Below are 18,826 nucleotides of genomic sequence, written 5' to 3'. Positions count from 1 at the left end.
CTGTAGTGGAGAATAAATAAAACTTGCTGGCTGAGACTGCAGTGAGCAGATGCAATCTTGCTGAGTCTCAGAGCCTTTAGTATCTAAGATCTGTGTGTTTGTCCAGTTCCCTGTCTTGTTTTGGAAGTATGTGGTCTAACTAACAATTTAGAGGCCCAAAGGATGAGTGGACCAAAGTAAGTAGTCAGTAAAGAAAGTCTAGGTTAACATTCTGGCAGTTCTTTCATGATTTGTCTGAAAAATACTCAGTGGGCTTTAAAGCAGTTTGTAGTGCTGTGCTCCTGCATTCTGCATCTTTAATTCCATTTTTTTTTGCTATGAACTTCCTACTTCTTGCAGTAAATGGTGAGATATTATGTTGACCTCACAAATGACATCTCCAAATACAATTATGCTCCATCCCACTAGGATATCCCATCCATCCAAAGATGCTGATGCCTACTGTTTGAGACAATTCACAAATTATTTCTGAAGGAAATTTCTGCCTCAATTTAAATTTTTTTTTGAGATTTGCATCCCCAAATTTGCCATACTTACAACAAAACAAAAACATTGAAAATCATTATTCAGAAGCTGCAGGATATGAGGAAAGAAAAAGAAAGTGCTGGTATCTCTTAGCTTTAAGCTGACAGAATGACTTGGCAGAAAGAGCATTTGATCAGTAAAGCTTTTTTCTGAAGTTGTGGTGCCTCTTGCCAGCAGAAGGTTGCAGTAAGAAAGGACAAACTGGCAATGCAGTTGCAGTGAAGTCATCCCTGGCCCTCTGTGTGTCTCTGAGTGCCCTCACTCCCAGGCTGCACTACAGTTTTTCTGGCACAGTAGTTTCTGACTATCACATTCTCCTTTTCTTTTTGTGTGTGAGGGACTTGGCAAAGGAGACCTGCTCAGCCCAGAATCTTTGCAGTGCAAGAATGAGGAGGAAAGTTTAAAAGTAGGAAAAAATGTCTCTGCTTCCAGCAGCTCTGATGGTAGCCAAGAGGAGGCACTACAGCAGGCAGAACCTCTCACACTGAAGTGGCTGAGCTTACCATTGGCTTCAGATTAGAAACTGCAGATGTCTCAAAGTTTGGCTCCAGGTGAGCTGGAAATACCAAGATGTTGTTTTATTAAATAGTTTGTCTAACTTTTTTCTTCATCTGGAGTTAACTTCATCATATCCAATAGTATTCCAGCTTCCCATTAGAGAATTTCTGGTGAAATACAGCTCAGAGGGTCTGTTGCCAAACCTTGTGTAGACTGAGGGTTTCTCCATGGTGCATTGACCATTTGTGGTGTGATGTCAGAGGCACTGATGTCATCCTGTCTTGAAACTGACTTAAGCTGCATGCAGACTTAGCTCTTGCAGTAGACAGAAATCAGGTTTGATTGTGATGAGCTCAGGTGTCATTACCAGCCAAGTCCTGGGCTCACATTTTGCAGGATGGTCGAACTTTTCTGGAAGTTATTTAACCTGATGTGTCTGCTCCTTTCCCAGTACAGCTTTTGGGGCTTTGTTTGATCATCTTAGGAGAGGCTGCTCTTCCAGTCCTCTGGTAACACAGGGATATTTGGAAAGAGCAAAACACAGGTGGTTGGTGATGAAGGCTGCGTGCTCAATGTGTTCATGTCTTGGTTTCCCTCCGTAGCTCCTCTCTTGTCTAACAGAAGCCTCAGTTGCTGCAGCAGTCCTTCAGCATGTCATTTCCACAGTGCCTTATTACTTGTCCTTTCCCAAGCAGTGCCGTGCACTCCTCAAGGTAAGGTGACATTGCCATGATGTGTCACATCCACCTGAGATACTTTCTTTATCCCTTTTCATGATATTCAGGCTGCATTCCCTGATGGTTTGCTCTCTTCTACTCCTCTTCCCACGTTTTTCTTTTGGTCCTGGAAAGGACTCCTGCTCCTCTTGCGGTCCCTCTGGGTGCCACAAAGCATGCTCACACTGAGGGGAGTGGGGACATGGGGATCAGTGTTGGGCCCAGTTCTGTTTAATATCTTTATAGATGATTTAGATGAGGGGATTGAGTCCATCATCAGCAAGTTTGCAGATGACACTGAGCTGGGGGGAAGTGTGGATCAGCTGGAAGGCAGGAGGGCTCTGCAGAGGGACCTGGACAGACTGGAGAGTTGGGTTGATTCCAATGGGATGAGGTTCAACAAGGCCAAGGGCCAGGTCCTGCACTTTGGCCACAACAACCCCATGGGGAGCTCCAGGCTGGGCACAGAGTGGCAGAAAGGGACCTGGGAGTCTGGATTGCCAGGAAGGTGACCATGAGCCAGCAGTGTGCCCAGGTGGCCAAGAAGGCCAATAGCATCCTGGGCTGGCTCAGGAACAGCATGGCCAGCAGGTCCAGGGAAGGGATTCTGCCCCTGTGCTCAGCCCTGGGGAGGCCACAGCTTGAGTTCTGTGTCCAGTTCTGGGCCCCTCAGCTCAGGAAGGAGATTGAGGTGCTGGAGCAGGTCCAGAGAAGAGCAAGGAGGCTGGGAAGGGATCCAGCAGAATTCCTGTGAGGAAGGGCTGAGGGAGCTGGGGGTGTTGAGGCTGGAGAAGAGGAGGCTCAGGGGAGACCTCATCACTCTCTCCAACTCCCTGAAAGGAGGTTGGAGCCAGGGGGGGGTTGGGCTCTTTTCCCAGGCAACTCTCAGCAAGACAAGAGGGCACAAGAGGTCTCAAGTTGTGCCAGGGGAGGTTTAGGTTGGACATTAGAAAGAATTTCTTTCTGGAGAGGGTGATCAGGCATTGGAATGGGCTGCCCAGGGAAGGGGTGGATTCTCCATCCCTGGAGATATTTCCAAAGAGCCTGGATGTGGCACTCAGTGCCATGGGCTGGGAACCACGGGGGGAGTGGATCAAGGGTTGGAGTTGATGATCCCAGAGGTCCCTTCCAATCCAGCCCATTCCATGATTCTATGGGGATGTGGCTCTGTGTGTAGCTGCAAAGTGACACAGAGGTGTCCTGGGGAAGCTTTCTGCTTCCTCGCTGCAGGTGGAGTAACTGCTGCCTGGGTGTATCTGTGGCAGTATTCACTCCCAGGAGCTGGGGGTGGAATATTTTTGCAGGAACTTAGTCACAACTGCTGAGCACTAAGAACAACAGAGGAGGTGGAGAAAAGCAGAAGAGGGCAACAGGGTGACATTTAGATGAAATGCTGCAGGGTGACATTTAAATGAGGCTGGAAGCCTTTGATGATAAAATGAGTGGTGTCGAGTGATGGGAGGCTGCTACACCTCTCATCTGAAGGGTGGGATTTTCTAGTAGGCTTTTTCAGCCCTGCAGCTACAATCTTTCCAGTTTCCTCTAGAGTTCATCAGTGCAGATAAGGTTTTTGGATACATGACTGCAGTCCTACTGAATCGAGTGCTTCCTGACAGGGCCAGCCATGTCCAAATAAATCTGTATTCTGACCAGGCAAATGCAGGCAGGCCTGGGAAGGACAAAATCTATAAGAGGGCAGAGACCAATATATAATTGCTTTATGCAGTGTAGAGATGTGTAAAACTCAGATTAATGAGTTTACACATCAGTGGGAGGCTGTCTGCTAACCCAGACCTCTACACATACCCCTCTCTAGCTGGTGTAGGAGGTGTTTTTATGTAACCAGGAAGAAGCTTTTTTTCCCTTCACTTACCTGAATGTTTCCATTTTCTGTTTCAGCAAACAATTAATTTATGGAGCACAGGTGAGGAAACAGTGAGAGTATTGGCCTTCCTTGTGCTGAACAAGATCTGTCGCCACAAGAAAGAGCTGTACCTAAGTCCCCTGCTCAAGGTAAGGCTCAAGTACCTGCTGTACTCTGCAGCTTTTCTTTCTCAAGTTTTATGCTAAGATTTTAGAGCATGAGCTCTGTTATGCAGGGTGGGTGCTGGAGATGGTGCTGGTGACCTCCATAAAGGAAGTTCTGCTTTAGGTCAGAGCAATACCCTGCTTCCTACTACTACCCTTTATCCTGGAGGAATATTCCTTTGGAGTGACTTGGTTTATAAAAGGAACACTTCACCCCTTGTTTGGACATAAGTGGGAGGAGAATGGTAGGGAAATAAAAAATAAAAAAAGCGGCGAAAAGGTTATGTGATTGTTTTGTCTCTTCTTTCCTGCCCAGCAAATGTACATTGCATTTGTGAGGAACTCCAGATTCACCTCTCCCAACGTTCTGCCCATGATCAACTTCATGCAGAGGTCCCTGACAGAGATGTATGCCCTGGACACACACACCTCTTACCAACATGCCTTCATCTACATCCGCCAGCTGGCCATCCACCTGCGCAGTGCCATGACCATAAAGAAGAAGGTAGGGCCCTGGCAGTGGGCAAGGAGGGGAAAACTTACAGGAGCTTTTGGTAATCTCTCTAAAATGTCACTATTTGCTTCATCAAGTGCCATGGAGTTGGTTTCTTGCCAGGGGATGGGAGCTTCAGAGATGGCATTTTTTGCCTGTGTGTAGAATTCAGGAGGGAAGGACAGGAAAGCCAACTGCAGGGTTCAAGTCACTTTTCTCTCCCCAGCTTGCAAGAGTTGGTGATGTGCTTTCTGTGTTCTTCTTGAGCAGCCTTTTTGCACTCTGAAGCTGCTGTTTGCAGTCTTAGTTGCTCAAAACCTCAAGGTAAAGAAGCTTAGGAACCAGCTGAGTGTGTGCATCTTTCCAGTGAATTCCATACTATTTAAAGGACTTAACTGAACAAAGCAGCTCAGACCTTTTGGGAGCAGCCCTGGTTTAGCCACCTCCAGTCTGACCTCAGAAATCTGAGTCAGATTGCTAATCCTGGCTTTATTCATATTTAGCAAAACAGACCCCTATAGATTAGTTGTTCAGCTGCTCCCAAACACTGCAGGATTGGTGACCAGTTAAATCTCCTGGCTGTTCAGACATGATGTCTGAACATTATCTGGGGATAAATAAGCAGAGATAAATGAAGTCTGGGCTGCATAGACCCTAATTGGATTCCACTGGCTTCTCACACCCTCAGTCCTGGCCCAGACAAGACCTAAATCCACTGGATTTCACAGCTGGGGGATGGTTGTAGGAACTTAAAATGCCAGCAGCACAACCAAAATATACAAATCCAAGTAATAAGCCAATTACTTTAAATTGAGCAGTGGGTGATTGTGGAAGATAATTAGAAGAGCAGATTGCTTCTCTGTTCTGGGCAAGGAAAGCTGAGAACAGAGCTGCTTGGTGTACATCTCAGTGACCTGGTGAGAGCTGGGAGAGCTTTACTAGTCCCACCTGCAGTTTCAATCTCTGCTGCAAGGTCTGGGCCAGTGGCTGCAGTTGAAGTTTTCTGTCCTTGTTCCAGGACTTGTGCATCTTGGTTCAGCCATACAAAAGAGGTGACCCCTTCCTTGAAATTCTGTCTGAAACAAACACGCATTGAAGCTGAGACATCTTGCTAAGTGCAGCCTCAGAAATTTCTTTGTGCAGGTCTGGGGAATATGTGGGACTGCAGAACTCCTTGGAAAGGATGTCCTTAAGGGGGGATTCCTGCACTTTTCAGGCTTTTATTTAATCTGGCACTACGGGCTGCTTTAAGCAGGGAGAGTGGGGTGTTGCCCAAACATTCTTGAAAATGGGATCTCTTGGGTTAGTGGAAGGCTTGACCCACACCTCCCCCTGCCAGCCTTGTTTTGGCTGGTAACCATGAAGTCTGGCTGAAAAACAGAGCTGGAAGTTTGTTCTCAGCTCTGCTGACTGCCAGTTTTACTCTGGAATTCAACAACAACAAAAAAAGAAACTGTCCTGAGTAGTGTCTTTTCCAAAAGCAGGGAGGAATGTTGGGTTGATCATTTGGTCCTTGCATCTTTAAAATGAGCACTGGTGTTGCCTTTCAGAGGTTGGGGGGCAGTGGGTAGGGGGTTTCCATTAATACAGTTGAGGGAAGGGAAGCCTCAAGTGGGAAGGACAAGCTGCTACATCACCACCAAAGGAATCTGAGTGCAGAGAGGGAAAAATCGGATAAATTTCTTGCTGGCTTGAATCAGTAGCTTCCCTCCCTCCCTCTCTGGCCTACAGATGCCAGAAGGCAGTTCACAAAGGCTCAGAGAGGGGTACTACTTCCCAGCCTTCCTACCTGTGGGACACCAAGGACTGTGGGGAAATGGAACAATGTGGCTTGGCCACATCCCACCATCTGCTTTGAGCTGAGTCATGAAATCATCCTTCTCAAAGGAGCTGTACTTGGGAGGAAAAGCAGTCTGTGTTGCTGATTATTCCCTTCAAAGCACTGACTAGTACCAAAGCAGGGTGTTGCCAGTGCAACATCTGGACCTGCAGGATGGTGGGAATCAAAGCAACAGCTGAAATGTTAGTTCCTCCTCCCTAAGCAGGACACAATGTCCTCTTCAGAGAATGCTGGATAAAATAAGTCCTGTAGAGAAACCAGGGTGAACTCCTCAAATGCCACATTTGTGAATTTGTGCCTGTTTTGTTTTGGTTTTTTTTCCCCCATTTTCTGCAGGAGAATTTTCAGTCTGTTTATAACTGGCAGTACATCCACTGCTTGTATTTCTGGTGTCGGGTTCTCAGCACCATCTACCCCAGTGAGGTCATGGAGCCACTGATCTATCCCTTGACACAGGTCATCATTGGCTGTATAAAGTAAGTCAGATTTTTTTTCTTTTTAATTTTTAGATTGCCTACACTTCTTTCTCTTGCTTGATGTGGCACTTACTAAGGGCTGCTACTGTTAGGTGGCTTGGAATTGTTCAAGAGCTGCTTTGGGTAGAAATAATCCAGCTGAAGATGTGCACCTCAGCACCTCTATGTTCAGGTGGTGACAAATTTGTGGTGTAGGTTGTTCTTTCCTAGAATAAATCCTCTGTATAAGAGCAGTTGCAATCTGAATTGCCTGGACAGATGATCCTTCCAGTTGTCCAAAGTGGCAAGGAAAAAATGTCCTGACTTGCCTCAGGACCTGACAATGCCAAAGTACAGAATCAAGTCACAGAGTCACAGAAAGTCCTCTGGCTCCAGAAATGCAGTAGAAGATGCATTTATTTTCTGTGCAATTTTTTTTTTTTTTAGAATTTGAAGAACTGGCACATTTATTATTTTTAGTGTATCTGTGGAGAATTTCTCACTTTTTTCCCCATCAGTTTGTATGTTTATATATAAAGGTTTTGTGCTTTGAAATGGCTGTTAATAAGGAGCAATGGAGGAATTCTTCAATCTCTGGTGATCTCTGAAATCCTTTTAGCTCTGTTAACCACATCCTCAGCTTAAACCACCACCCTCCAGGGCTTGAAAAACTCCCAAGTGGTGATGAAAATAAGCAGATTTAAACAAGCTTTTAAGAGTATGGACACATCCCTCTCCCCATCCCTCATGGGCCTCCCACTGCTGTTGTTGAGCTTTATTTGTCCTGCAGATAAATTGAGGCAGTTCTCTACCTGTCCAAGCAGATAAATCAGCTACCTGGGGCCAAGGAAAGGTGAATCAAGTGTTTTAGCAAGAGGAGCAAATAGAAATTGTAAAGCCTGTGGTGAAAAAGGGCTCCTTGGTGTGAAGTCCAGGTGCTTATTTTAAACTCCAAAGATTTGGGAACCCAACAGATGGGTTCTAGAATGAGGAAGATAGAAATAAATCTCACTCTGGCTTCATCACTGAGACAAACCTGTATTCAGGATATATAAAAAAAGGGCTAGGTGGGTTAGCAGATGTGGGGATGATGTTGGCTTCTTCCCAAATGTTGGGATCCTCCTCAGTTTTAGTGGTTGTGCTCAAAGCCAGGCTCACTGCCACATCTCCTGGGGTAGGTACAGCTGTAACAACTGAGTGGAATGGCAGAACTGGGGTTGTTTCTAATTTTGGTGAGTGGATAAAATAATCTAGCCTGCAGGTCAAGAGGTGTTTGGGGTTGTTTTTGGTTTTTTTTTTTTTCTTGCTTCCTTTCTGGAAGGCCCACCTAGAGGTGTGCATCTCCTTGGGGGCTGCTAGAGATGGAGATGATGTGGGTGAGCTGGGCCCTTCTCTTTTTGTTTCAGCTTTGAGAGGTGAGTGTATGGGGTCAGGTGGAGGGACAGGATGGTACCTAACATCTGCAATACCTTCTTTCACTTCTGATGTGGTGTGGGGTATCTGGAGGGAGAGCTGTGCTGGGAGGAGCTCCCCTTCCCTCTCCTCCTCTCTGCCCCCTTCCCTCTCCTCCTCTCTGCCCCCTTCCCTCTCCTCCTCTCTGCCCCCTTCCCTCTCCTCCTCTCTGCCCCCTTCCCTCTCCTCCTCTCTGCCCCCTTCCCTCTCCTCCTCTCTGCCCCCTTCCCTCTCCTCCTCTCTGCCCCCTTCCCTCTCCTCCTCTCTGCCCCCTTCCCTCTCCTCCTCTCTGCCCCCTTCCCTCTCCTCCTCTCTGCCCCCTTCCCTCTCCTCCTCTCTGCCCCCTTCCCTCTCCTCCTCTCTGCCCCCTTCCCTCTCCTCCTCTCTGCCCCCTTCCCTCTCCTCGTCTCTGCCCCCTTCCCTCTCCTCGTCTCTGCCCCCTTCCCTCTCCTCGTCTCTGCCCCCTTCCCTTCCCTCTCCTCCTCTTTTCCCCTTCCCTCTCCTCCTCTTTTCCCCTTCCCTCTCCTACTCTCTGCCCCCTTCCCTTTGCCTCTTGTACCAGGAGATGGCTCTGGGCTGGGTGGCTGCCTGGCTGTCCCTGGCACCCCAGCACCTCCTCATGGCCCCACAAGTGGAACGGGGAGAAAACCTCCATCCCTCACAGGCTTTTTGCTCTAGGCAGAGAACAGGGAAGAATTAGACCAGTTATTTAATAAGATAGCTGATAGCAGAGGGTTGCCTGTGAAAACCAGAATCTGCTGCTTCATTTTCTTGCTCCCTCTTCTTGCTCTCCAGCAATAACATGAATGGAAACTATTTTTAATCCTGTGGTACAGAAATGGACCCAGTGTGTGTCTGTGTGTTACTGTGAAGTTCCTTGCTGCCTTGTAGCTAAATGAGGAGTTTTGGTGCCTGTTAAGTTTTAGTTTCAGGCCTCAGCACATGTATGGGAAGAAAGCAGGTACCTGTCCTGTCCTCTCCAGGCAGAGGAAGATAGAGGTCACCCAGGAGTATAGCAGGAGGAGCAGCAGTGAGCAGTCTTTAGTCCATTCTCTACACCACAGCTTATGCCCTGGTGGTGGAAGGGCATTAAAGAGATGAAATGCTGAGATGAAATGTGAGCTTGAACCCCCTGGGGTGACCAGGAGTTGGACCTTCCTCAGCAGAGCTGGGACCCAGCTGTGTTTTGTATTCCCTGTGCATCCAGCCATGGGGAAGTAGAGCAGATTGTTGCCTTGCCATGCACCCTAAAATTAATGGTCTTGGTTTACAGTAAATCCATACACCTAACAGGTTTATTCCTCGATCAATTAATTCCTGAGAATGGCTTTCGTCATCTCCAGTGGTGCCAGATCAGGGTGCAAAGTAGATTTATTTCTGTAATGGATCCAATGATAATTATTTCACTATTTGGAGAGGGGGAGATGCAGGTGATTTATGGTGCCTGGTCAAGCATTACTTTTTATTTTTTGCTCTCCTGGATTGCTCACCAAGCTCTCTGGGGAGGGCTTCGTTTATCAGGCTTGAGCCTGTTCTCTGGGAACTGTGGTGGTTTTTTTTTAATTAAAAAAAAAACCTGTTAATTCTGGAGGCATCCATGTCTCCAAGTACAGGTCATTCAGTGTGAGAGGTTTCTAGAGTGGTGCAGTAAGGTGTCTTTTAGGAGTAGCAGTGGTGTCTTTTAGGGGTAGCTCTCCAGTCTTGCGTGGTCCTGGGGCTGCTGACCCTCTCAGTTCCAGCCTTACAAAGGGAGCTGGCTGCTTTCTTAATACCCTGAGTGTGTAATGGTTTGAGGGTCCCAGAAAGTCTGTCCTCTTCCCCTCCATGCTGATTATGAGCTGTTCAAATGTACATGTTGAATTTCTGAAGGAGAGAAGAGCTGAGGCACTTCTCTGGGCTGGAGAGGGCTGAACAGGTTGGGCTGTGAGAGGTCACTCTGTCAGTCTCCTGTCTGCTGGTCACTGCCAGCCCCTGCCCCACTGATGTTCCCCACTATGAGGGTCACTGTTCAGGTGAGACCATGAGCTCTCGGGGTGCACAGAGGGTGCATAGCCTGAAATGGGAAACCTCTTCCTCCTTGTGAACATCACCCTCCTTGTAGTCCCTCTGGGGGAGCCATTTCCTTGGTCAAACTTGCTGCTTGGGCATTTTACTACTGCCACTTTTTCTTGCACATCTACCTGTGCTGGGAATGTGAGAGCTGAAAGTGTTGAACTTGATTCAACAGCATCAATAATGAACTTCAGATGCAAAGCTCTTGTCTTCTCCTTTCTCCCAGCAGAAGATGGAAAACCAGTGCTTTGGTTTGGAGTTTCTCTGGGCATTAACACACCTGGATTTGATTTCCAGCTATGGGACAGCTTCAGCAGCTCAGCTTGCTGTCTGATACTAAAGCTGCCTTTCTTAGGACAAGCTCTGAGGTGTCACTGAGGGCTGCAGATGCAGCTCCTGGATAAACTTTGCCTAATATCCTTTCTTCTTTTTTCCTCTCCAGGCTGGTCCCAACATCTCGTTTCTACCCCCTGCGTATGCACTGCATCCGTGCACTTACCCTGCTGTCTGAGAACACCAGGACCTTCATCCCAGTGTTGCCATTTATCCTGGAGGTTAGTTGCTTCCTGCTGACCTAGAAATGGCTGATGTCTGCTACCTGACAAGCACACTGCCTCATTCTACCCACCCAAGGTTGCCCAATTTCCTTATTCCCTAAAATCCCCAGCAGACAGCATCAGGCAGAATGTGTTGTTTGGTTAACAAATAGGATTAAACTTTTATTGGCCTGTGAGCAGAGAGTTTCTAAGATCAGCTGGGTGCAAAAATACATTCCTAGGTGGTTTAACTAATGCAGTGAGGTATGAAGGGTTTATCCTGAAGGGTTTACCAGAGGAGAGATTCAGAGGCTCAACTGGTTGCAGTAACTCCTTTCATTTCTTAGCAAAAGTAAAAATTTCTTCTAGCCACAGACAAAGAGAAATGGAAGGAAAAAGCCCTTTGAGAATTAAGAATTCACTCAGAAATGATCTGAGTGAATGCAGCCAGGCAAAATGCAGCATGTTTGGTGAAATACTGGTGCTAAGAGACCATCCAGCTTTCCCATGTATCAGGTGCCTGACAGCTCCCCACATCAGCCCTCCTGGCTTTGCTGCTGTGGAGAAGGCAGGAGGAGGAATGCAGAAGCTCCAGGAGGTCAGCATGAGGCTGGACACTGAAGAGGAGGAGGAGGAGGAGGAAAAGGACTTCTATAATAAATGATCTGAGTCAGCTGGGCTCATTCCTAATCAAGTTCTGTTGAAGCAAAGGCTTCTGTGGTTTTGTGTTGTTGTAAACGTCCTTTGCAAACCACATCCTCTGAGCCTCTGGAAGGCAGTGATGTTTATAAACCTCCTGCTCTCCCATCTCCTCCCCTCTCTCCTGCCCTGTGTGGCTTTGCCATTCCTCTGCTTCCTTCCTCTTGTTGGTGCAGATTTGAAATTTCACCAACCAGATTTAGTGATGGAGACATCTCCACACAGGCTGGGAGAGCTTGGGGTGTGAAGGTGGTTTCTCTGCTTTTTAATTTTTACTGCTCTGACACATAAAGCCATTTTGCCCTTGGGGCTTTCCCCTCCACCTCCCTTTGCCCTCTGGCTCCTACACCTCGGTGTAATCTGTGTATTGGGCCCCCCAGATGTTTCCACACTGTACACTGAGCTTCCTCCCAGCTTCCACCAGCTCCTGACCACATCCTATCCTGCTGTGTTTGCAAGGCACCCCTTGCCTTGGCTTCTCCAGGTGTTGGTGGCAAGGGGGAGATGTGGGAAGGGTAAATGTGTGAGTGTGCATTGCCTGCATACTCCTCCACATTACTTTAGCAATTATTTGGTTTTAACTTGTATAAACCAGGGTGGCTGGCAGGGTGTTAGACTCCCAGGAGCTGTCAGCCTTTCCCTTCTTCCTGCCAGGGATCCCTCAGATATTCTGTGGAGTTTCCAAGAGCAATGAGGACTATTCCCTCTATACTTCCAAACCTTCCCAGCTCCTTCCTCCTCTCTTTTACCCATTACTGAACACTCTTACAACTCTCAGTGTGTCTTCACAGGCTGTCTTCAGGCTGGAGATGTATTCCAGCTGTAGGGATGAGATGGTGAGAAGCCTTAGCTGACTGTGTAACTCTGCCTTCTCCCTCTCTATCAAAGCAACCCAACCCTTGCTGCCTCTTGTCTCAGCCCTGTCTCTGCTGTGCTTTCAGGAGACAGATTGGATGTGTGCAGTTCCTGGAAGCACAGGAATTCCCCAAGCCCCTGCCAGGGGAAATGAGAGCTGACTGCCTGATGCATCTTGACAAGGGCTGATGCTCCCCTGTGTGGGCATCCAGTGCTGTCTCCTCCCTGACTTTGCTTTCCAGGGTGGAACAAAAGAAGCAGCTTGCTAAAATTACATCTTAGATAGGAGGAGGTGGCTTGGGAGAGAGTGTAAAGCAGGCAGGCTTTTACTTTTGTGTTCTTACTCCCATTGAAGGGCCTGTGAGATCTTAGGCTCTTTTTTTCCCCTATCACTTCAGTTGTTGCAACAACCACTGGTTTCTGCAGCAGGAAAATTGGTGGCTCATCTGTGTGGATAAACAAGGTGGAAATCTCCCCACAGGCAGACTTTAGATGCCAATTTAGAACTGGCTTCCCCTGTGGAGGGATGGGAGAGAAAGTTAACCCTGACATGCTTAGGAAGGCATGAGGTTGGTTTTTTTGCTTGGTTTTTGTTTGTTTTTTTTTTTTTTTCTTTGCCACTTAAATAGCTTGAGCCTCACTTTGCATTTGCTTCAGAGAAAATCCCCAGAGTGTAACATGTATTCTGGGAGTGGGCAGCAGCTATTGCAGAGGAGATTGGCTGATCTAAAGATTACAGAATTAATGCTGGATGTTGTCATACATTTAAGCACAAGTATGAAATCAGTTTTTTTTACAAGATAGGGGCTCTTTGTCTAAAGCTTCAGTTTTGCTTCTCTCTGTGAAGAAGCCAGACTGAGCTGAACCACTGCACCAAGGAAAGACATTTTTCTTTTTACTCATTCTCCTCTTTCCACTACTATATCTTAAATTCTGGATCACAGCCCTGTGGGTACCAGGGGTTGTTTTGAGTGAAATCATCCCTTACCAATCTGATAGACTTCTACATTGAGATGTCTGGAAATACTCAGAAGCAGTCTGGACATGGTCTTGGCCTGATGCTTGAGCAGGGTGGGTTTGGACCAAGATCTCCAGAGCTCTCTTGCAACCTCAACCACTCTGTGAATAAAGAGATTGAAGCCAGGGTGTTCTCAGTTGCACTTAGTGATAAGAAAAGAGGCAGTACCCAGAAAATTAAATACAGGAGGTCCCACTTAAGCACTGGGGTTTGAAAAAGGCCCAGCAAACCAAACGGTTTTCTAGGGTGAGGCTACACCAGGTTGTCTAGAGAAAGAGTGGAGTGTCTGTCCTTGGAGATTCTCAAAATGTGCCTGGACATGGTCCTGAGCAACCTATCCTAGGTGATGCTCCTAGCTGCCTTCCAGAGGTCCCTTCCAATCCTAATTTCTCAGAGCCTGAGTGCTTCAAGCCAGCTGCTGGCAGAAAGTTGGGCAGCTTCTCTGGACGTGAAATAATCCACCTGGGCTCCTGCAGCCCTTCCCTCAGCAGTGCCTGACAGCCCCAGGGGATGCTGGGGCTGCCAGCTTCAGGTTGATCAAAGCAGATGCCAAGAGGCTTTTTCTAGAGCCTGGGAGAAAGAAATGTTGGGGTGGGGATGTGGCAATACAGTGGGGGTGCAGTGTAACCCCAATATCTGAGCAGCTGGAACTCACCCCTGAGCTGGAGGTTGCCAAAAATCCTTCTCCTCCCTGCCCTGTCCTTTCCTCTCTCTGCTTGTGGTTATCACTTAAGCCAAATTGTTGCCTTTTGACATTTTTCTGGCCCTCTAGTCCCTCATTGTCACCTTTCCACAGTGCCACAGGATTCCTAGACATCAGTCATCCTCTCCTTCAGTCTCATCCCTCCTGCACACTGGGGATGGGAAACACATTTTCCCCTTCCCACACATCCTGGGAGAGTTCCAAAACCTTTGGTTTAGTTTTCCCCTCTTGCTCAGGGGCGTGTTAGGATCCCACAGAGCCTGATGCCTTTTGCTTTAATGTGTCTGACCTCGGGGATCAATACAACTGTTTTGGCCAAAGAAATAACTATGCATAATGAGGTTTAGAGCATCGATTCCCTGGGCTGGGGCTCTTTTGTTTTCAAAAGCCACCAAGCTTGTCCCTCCCTTCCAAATAACCTGGACTGACAAATAAAATGTAAAAAAATCAATACTCTTCTCCATGCTTTTCTGGCCTGGGGGCATCCATGTGACCCCCAAGCCCCCTCCCTTTCCTCCTCACCTTGCCCTCTGGCAATCAGTGTGCTGTGTCCACACCTTGCTGGGCTGCTTGGGCTCTGATGATGAATGTGTTGCTGCTGCCTAGCAGGAAGAGAAATGATTTCCTGCTCAGGCCTGCAATGTAAAAGCCCTGGGGACAGAGAGAGAAACTGTAGTTTGATTTTTGGGGATGCTCAAGAAGGTGAGTGGGCAGGATGTGCCCCCTCAATGGTTGTCATCAGATGTGCAAACAGCACCAACTGTTGGCTGATTTTTAAATTTTTTTTTTTTAAATGAGATCCCATTGGTAATGAACACATCCCTTGGCTGCCACTTGTCATCCCTGAGGGGGGTCTTTGGGAATCTGCCCCCAGTCAAAAGTGGGTTTTGCAATTCTTACCATCCCTCTGGAGTCTGCCCCTGCCAGGCTGGGAAAGGGCATCTTCATATTGCTCCTCATTTTAGAAACCTTTTGCTCTGTCCTGAATCCCAGAGGCAGAGGAGCAGCCCAGGTTTGTTGGGGCAGTGCCCTGGTGCCTGCATGGGGCAGCAGGGACCAAGGCAGATTCTGGCTGTAGCTAATTTCACCTGAAGAAAGCTTTTCTGTGCACCTTCCAGGGAAATGAAAAATGGGAATTCTCCCAGATTTATCTCCCCCTCCCCCCAGTGAGTTGGGAAGCTCCTTCCAAAAAGGACTGGGGAAAAGGCACTCATATTTTTTTAGTCTTGATTACAGTTAAATTAGAAGGCAATAGTGGCTTTTCCTAATTCAAACCAAACTTGAGATGCCACCCTGGAGAGCCAGTTGAACACACACATGTGGAAACTTCTTCTCAGTTTTCTTCTTTCTACTGGGTAAGCTTCATACCTTCTGCTTCAGAAATACTCTTCTCCCCAACTGTTATCATTTAATAAGCTCTTGAAAAATACAAAAGCAGAGGTGCAGGTCTGCCTTTTGACATGACAAAAAAGGTGCAAAAAAGGCCTTTTGACATAACATTCAAGTCAGTTGGACCCTCAGAGTGTGCTCACTGTTTTGACAAGCAGAGTGGATGGTCTCTCAGAGTCTGAGAAAGGGCCAGTGTTTCTCCATGTCCCTTGCTATAAATGCAATGTGTCCATGGGGAATAACAGACACTTATTCAAAGGCTGTTCAGTTAATTGGGAAATGTGTTAGCACAGAAACCTTGCCCAGCAAGGGGTGTTTGTGAAAAGGACTCACTGGTCTTTCTGCTTCCTAGAACAATTATTTCAGTGGCAATAAAAGGGTAATGAATTTGGTGTAAGCAACATTTAGTATTGCTGTTGAAAAGCTTCTCACCTTCAGGGACAGTTTCAGAATGCATTCAGGCTTTGTCGTGGTAGCTGTTTTGTTTTGCAGTGTGTTCATCTTTACAGTCTTTTTTTTTTTCCTGCTGTAGGTTTTCCAACAAGTGGATTTCAACAAGAAGCCAGGACGTATGAGTGTTAAACCTATAAACTTTGCAGTCATCTTAAAACTTTCCAATGCCAACCTGCAGGAGAAGGCCTTCAGAGTAAGTAGAGCCCCAGCAGCCAGCAGTGCACAGTTTCTCTGTAAACAACAGACTTGCCTTAGCAATAAAATGTGTTTTGTATTCCTGTCCTGTGAGGCTGGAGACTCATTGGGGCCCTGTAGGGTTTAGTTCCTATCTGATATTTCCATTTCTGCTTCCCCTCCCCAGGATGGACTCCTTGACCAGCTCTATGACCTGATGCTTGAGTATCTCCACTGCCAAGCCTGCAGCATTGGGTTCCCAGAGCTGGTTCTCCCCACTGTCATTCAGGTGAGGCTTCATTGGAGGTTTTCTTTGCATTTGGGGAAATTCTTGGGGAGGAACAGAGGCATTGTGTCTAATTAAGAGGCTGATAGTAGAGTTAGAAACATAGGGCTGCATAACTTCTGTGGAGATGTGTTTCTAAGTAGTGCACAGAGATGAGTTCTTGCCAGTTCAGACTTGTCTGGGTTGCTGTGTTGTCTCGGAGCAGTATTTGTACTCCTAGAGCCTGTGTTTTTCCTTCCCTTGTGCTCTCCACAAGATGGCAATCTTCCCTCCTTTCCCAGCATCTCCATACACCAGGACTCTTGTTCCCAAGTCCCTCCATCCACAACACAATTCCTGTTTCCATCCCTCCTCCTTGCTGCACCTGACAGAAGTGCTGCAAAGTATTCTCCATGGTGCAGGGTGCTCTCCCCAGCTACTCCATGTTTATAAACTTAATTTTCTGCAATCAAACTGCATAATGATGCTGTGCATCAGGGGATGTTGTGTATCATCCTTCCCTAATACCTTACTAGGTTGGTTGCCTTCAGTTTCCTTTGAACAGGCAAACTGGAAAAGGGTTGGGATTTGTTCCCTCCTTCCTCCCCGTCCTCTCTGGCTTTAACTCACACGTGGCAGGTGGGGACATGAACCTCTGCTTTGCTGGCTGCCCTCATCCCCTGTGTCCCTTCCCCTCCTTGCTGTGCTGCCTCTGCTTGACACAGGAGCAGTATTCCACCTGGGACACCCAGGCTGCTTGGGAAGCACCATTTCCCCATTCCTAGGCTCTGGAATAGGCTGGCATCTGCCAGGCACAGGGCTCTTGGCTGGGTCCCTGGAGCCTGGCAGGAGGCTGCTTAGGTCCCTGTGCCAGGGGAGCAGCTCCTCTCACTTCTCAGCAGTGCCCAGAGCCCTCTCCTCTCACTCAGCAGCTCCTGAGAGCCTGGGAGCTGTGGGAGCTGAGGTTGGAGCTGGAATGACAAATGGCAGAGGGCCCTCTGGCACCCTGTGGATTCCAGACAGAGCCTGGGAGCAGCTGGGCTTCCTGCAGGGAATGAGAGCTCCCAGGTTCTGAGCTGGCTGCCACCAGCTACCCGGGGCATCTGGAGGGCTGGGGGTCACTTCCCAAAATCCCAAAGGCTTTGGGAAAGTTGTGTGTGAGTGTGAATGTGTATGTGAATGTGTGTGTGTGTGTGTGTGAATATGTGTGTGTGTTTATCTCTGTGTCTGTGTGACTTTTTTCCTGGAATAGCTCCAGTTAACTATAAAAATCCATCTGTCCTGACTATTTCTCCCCCTGAGCTCCTCCTTCTCCCAGTGCCATAGGGGCTGTGTTCCAGCTGGCCAGGGCTGCATTCCTGGGCTGTGGGTTTGGGGACAAGCTTGGCTGCACTGCCTTCAAACTGAACTTGAAAACCTTCTTTGCCTGGAAGGCAGGAAGAACCCGGGATGATCAAAGGGAAGGGAGAGGCAGCCAGGGAGAGGGAAGGTTTCAAGGCTTCTGGGACAACCCCATGGCAGTCACTGTGTCCCTGGGCTGGGAAGGAGTTCAAAGAGCAAAGCCTGAGGGTCTGGATGCTTAGAAGAAAGTGTCCCTTCCCTTCTCCTTCCCTTCTCCTTCCCTTCTCCTTCCCTTCTCCTTCCCTTCTCCTTCCCTTCTCCTTCCCTTCTCCTTCCCTTCTCCTTCCCTTCTCCTTCCCTTCTCCTTCCCTTCTCCTTCCCTTCTCCTTCCCTTCTCCTTCCCTTCTCCTTCCCTTCTCCTTCCCTTCTCCTTCCCTTCTCCTTCCCTTCTCCTTCCCTTCTCCTTCCCTTCTCCTTCCCTTCTCCTTCCCTTCTCCTTCCCTTCTCCTTCCCTTCTCCTTCCCTTCTCCTTCCCTTCTCCTTCCCTTCTCCTTCCCTTCTCCTTCCCTTCTCCTTCCCTTCTCCTTCCCTTCTCCTTCCCTTCTCCTTCCCTTCTCCTTCCCTTCTCCTTCCCTTCTCCTTCCCTTCTCCTTCCCTTCTCCTTCCCTTCTCCTTCCCTTCTCCTTCCCTTCTCCTTCCCTTCTCCTTCCCTTCTCCTTCCCTTCTCCTTCCCTTCTCCTTCCCTTCTCCTTCCCTTCTCCTTCCCTTCTCCTTCCCTTCTCCTTCCCTTCTCCTTCCCTTCTCCTTCCCTTCTCCTTCCCTTCTCCTTCCCTTCTCCTTCCCTTCTCCTTCCCTTCTCCTTCCCTTCTCCTTCCCTTCTCCTTCCCTTCTCCTTCCCTTCTCCTTCCCTTCTCCTTCCCTTCTCCTTCCCTTCTCCTTCCCTTCTCCTTCCCTTCTCCTTCCCTTCTCCTTCCCTTCTCCTTCCCTTCTCCTTCCCTTCTCCTTCCCTTCTCCTTCCCTTCTCCTTCCCTTCTCCTTCCCTTCTCCTTCCCTTCTCCTTCCCTTCTCCTTCCCTTCTCCTTCCCTTCTCCTTCCCTTCTCCTTCCCTTCTCCTTCCTTTCCCTTCTTTAGAGCCTGACAGACATCAGAGCAGAGGTGGGAGGCTACAGGGAAAAATTGGGCTGGCCTTGGGAAGGGGTTGGCAGTGTTGTGTGGAGACAGGAGGTGACATGGTCTGGGCATGAACAGGAGGGTTGGTTTTGCCTTCCAGCAGCCACTGCTGCTCCCTCTCTGTCCCAAGCTGAATTTTCCTTCTGCTCTTTGTGGGTGGGGGA

The 18,826-nt window shown here is 48.2% G+C and overlaps 1 protein-coding gene across 1 annotated transcript in view; it reads left to right on the top strand.

Annotated features, from left to right (window-relative positions):
* Window positions 1–18,826, top strand: part of NOC2L (NOC2 like nucleolar associated transcriptional repressor) — a 41,512-nt gene that overhangs the window by 5,946 nt on the left and 16,740 nt on the right. Inside the window, exons 8-14 of the mRNA XM_071767380.1 lie at window positions 1,626–1,736; window positions 3,639–3,752; window positions 4,084–4,272; window positions 6,437–6,576; window positions 10,502–10,613; window positions 15,792–15,905; window positions 16,074–16,175. Coding sequence (XP_071623481.1) covers window positions 1,626–1,736; window positions 3,639–3,752; window positions 4,084–4,272; window positions 6,437–6,576; window positions 10,502–10,613; window positions 15,792–15,905; window positions 16,074–16,175 — 882 coding nt within the window. The remainder of the gene's footprint in view (window positions 1–1,625; window positions 1,737–3,638; window positions 3,753–4,083; window positions 4,273–6,436; window positions 6,577–10,501; window positions 10,614–15,791; window positions 15,906–16,073; window positions 16,176–18,826) is intronic.

The sequence above is a fragment of the Heliangelus exortis genome, chromosome 23 (assembly GCF_036169615.1).
Source record: "Heliangelus exortis chromosome 23, bHelExo1.hap1, whole genome shotgun sequence".
Taxonomy (NCBI): domain Eukaryota; kingdom Metazoa; phylum Chordata; class Aves; order Apodiformes; family Trochilidae; genus Heliangelus; species Heliangelus exortis.
Note: the sequence above shows the minus strand (reverse complement) of the source record. Positions and strands in the feature narration are given on the sequence as shown.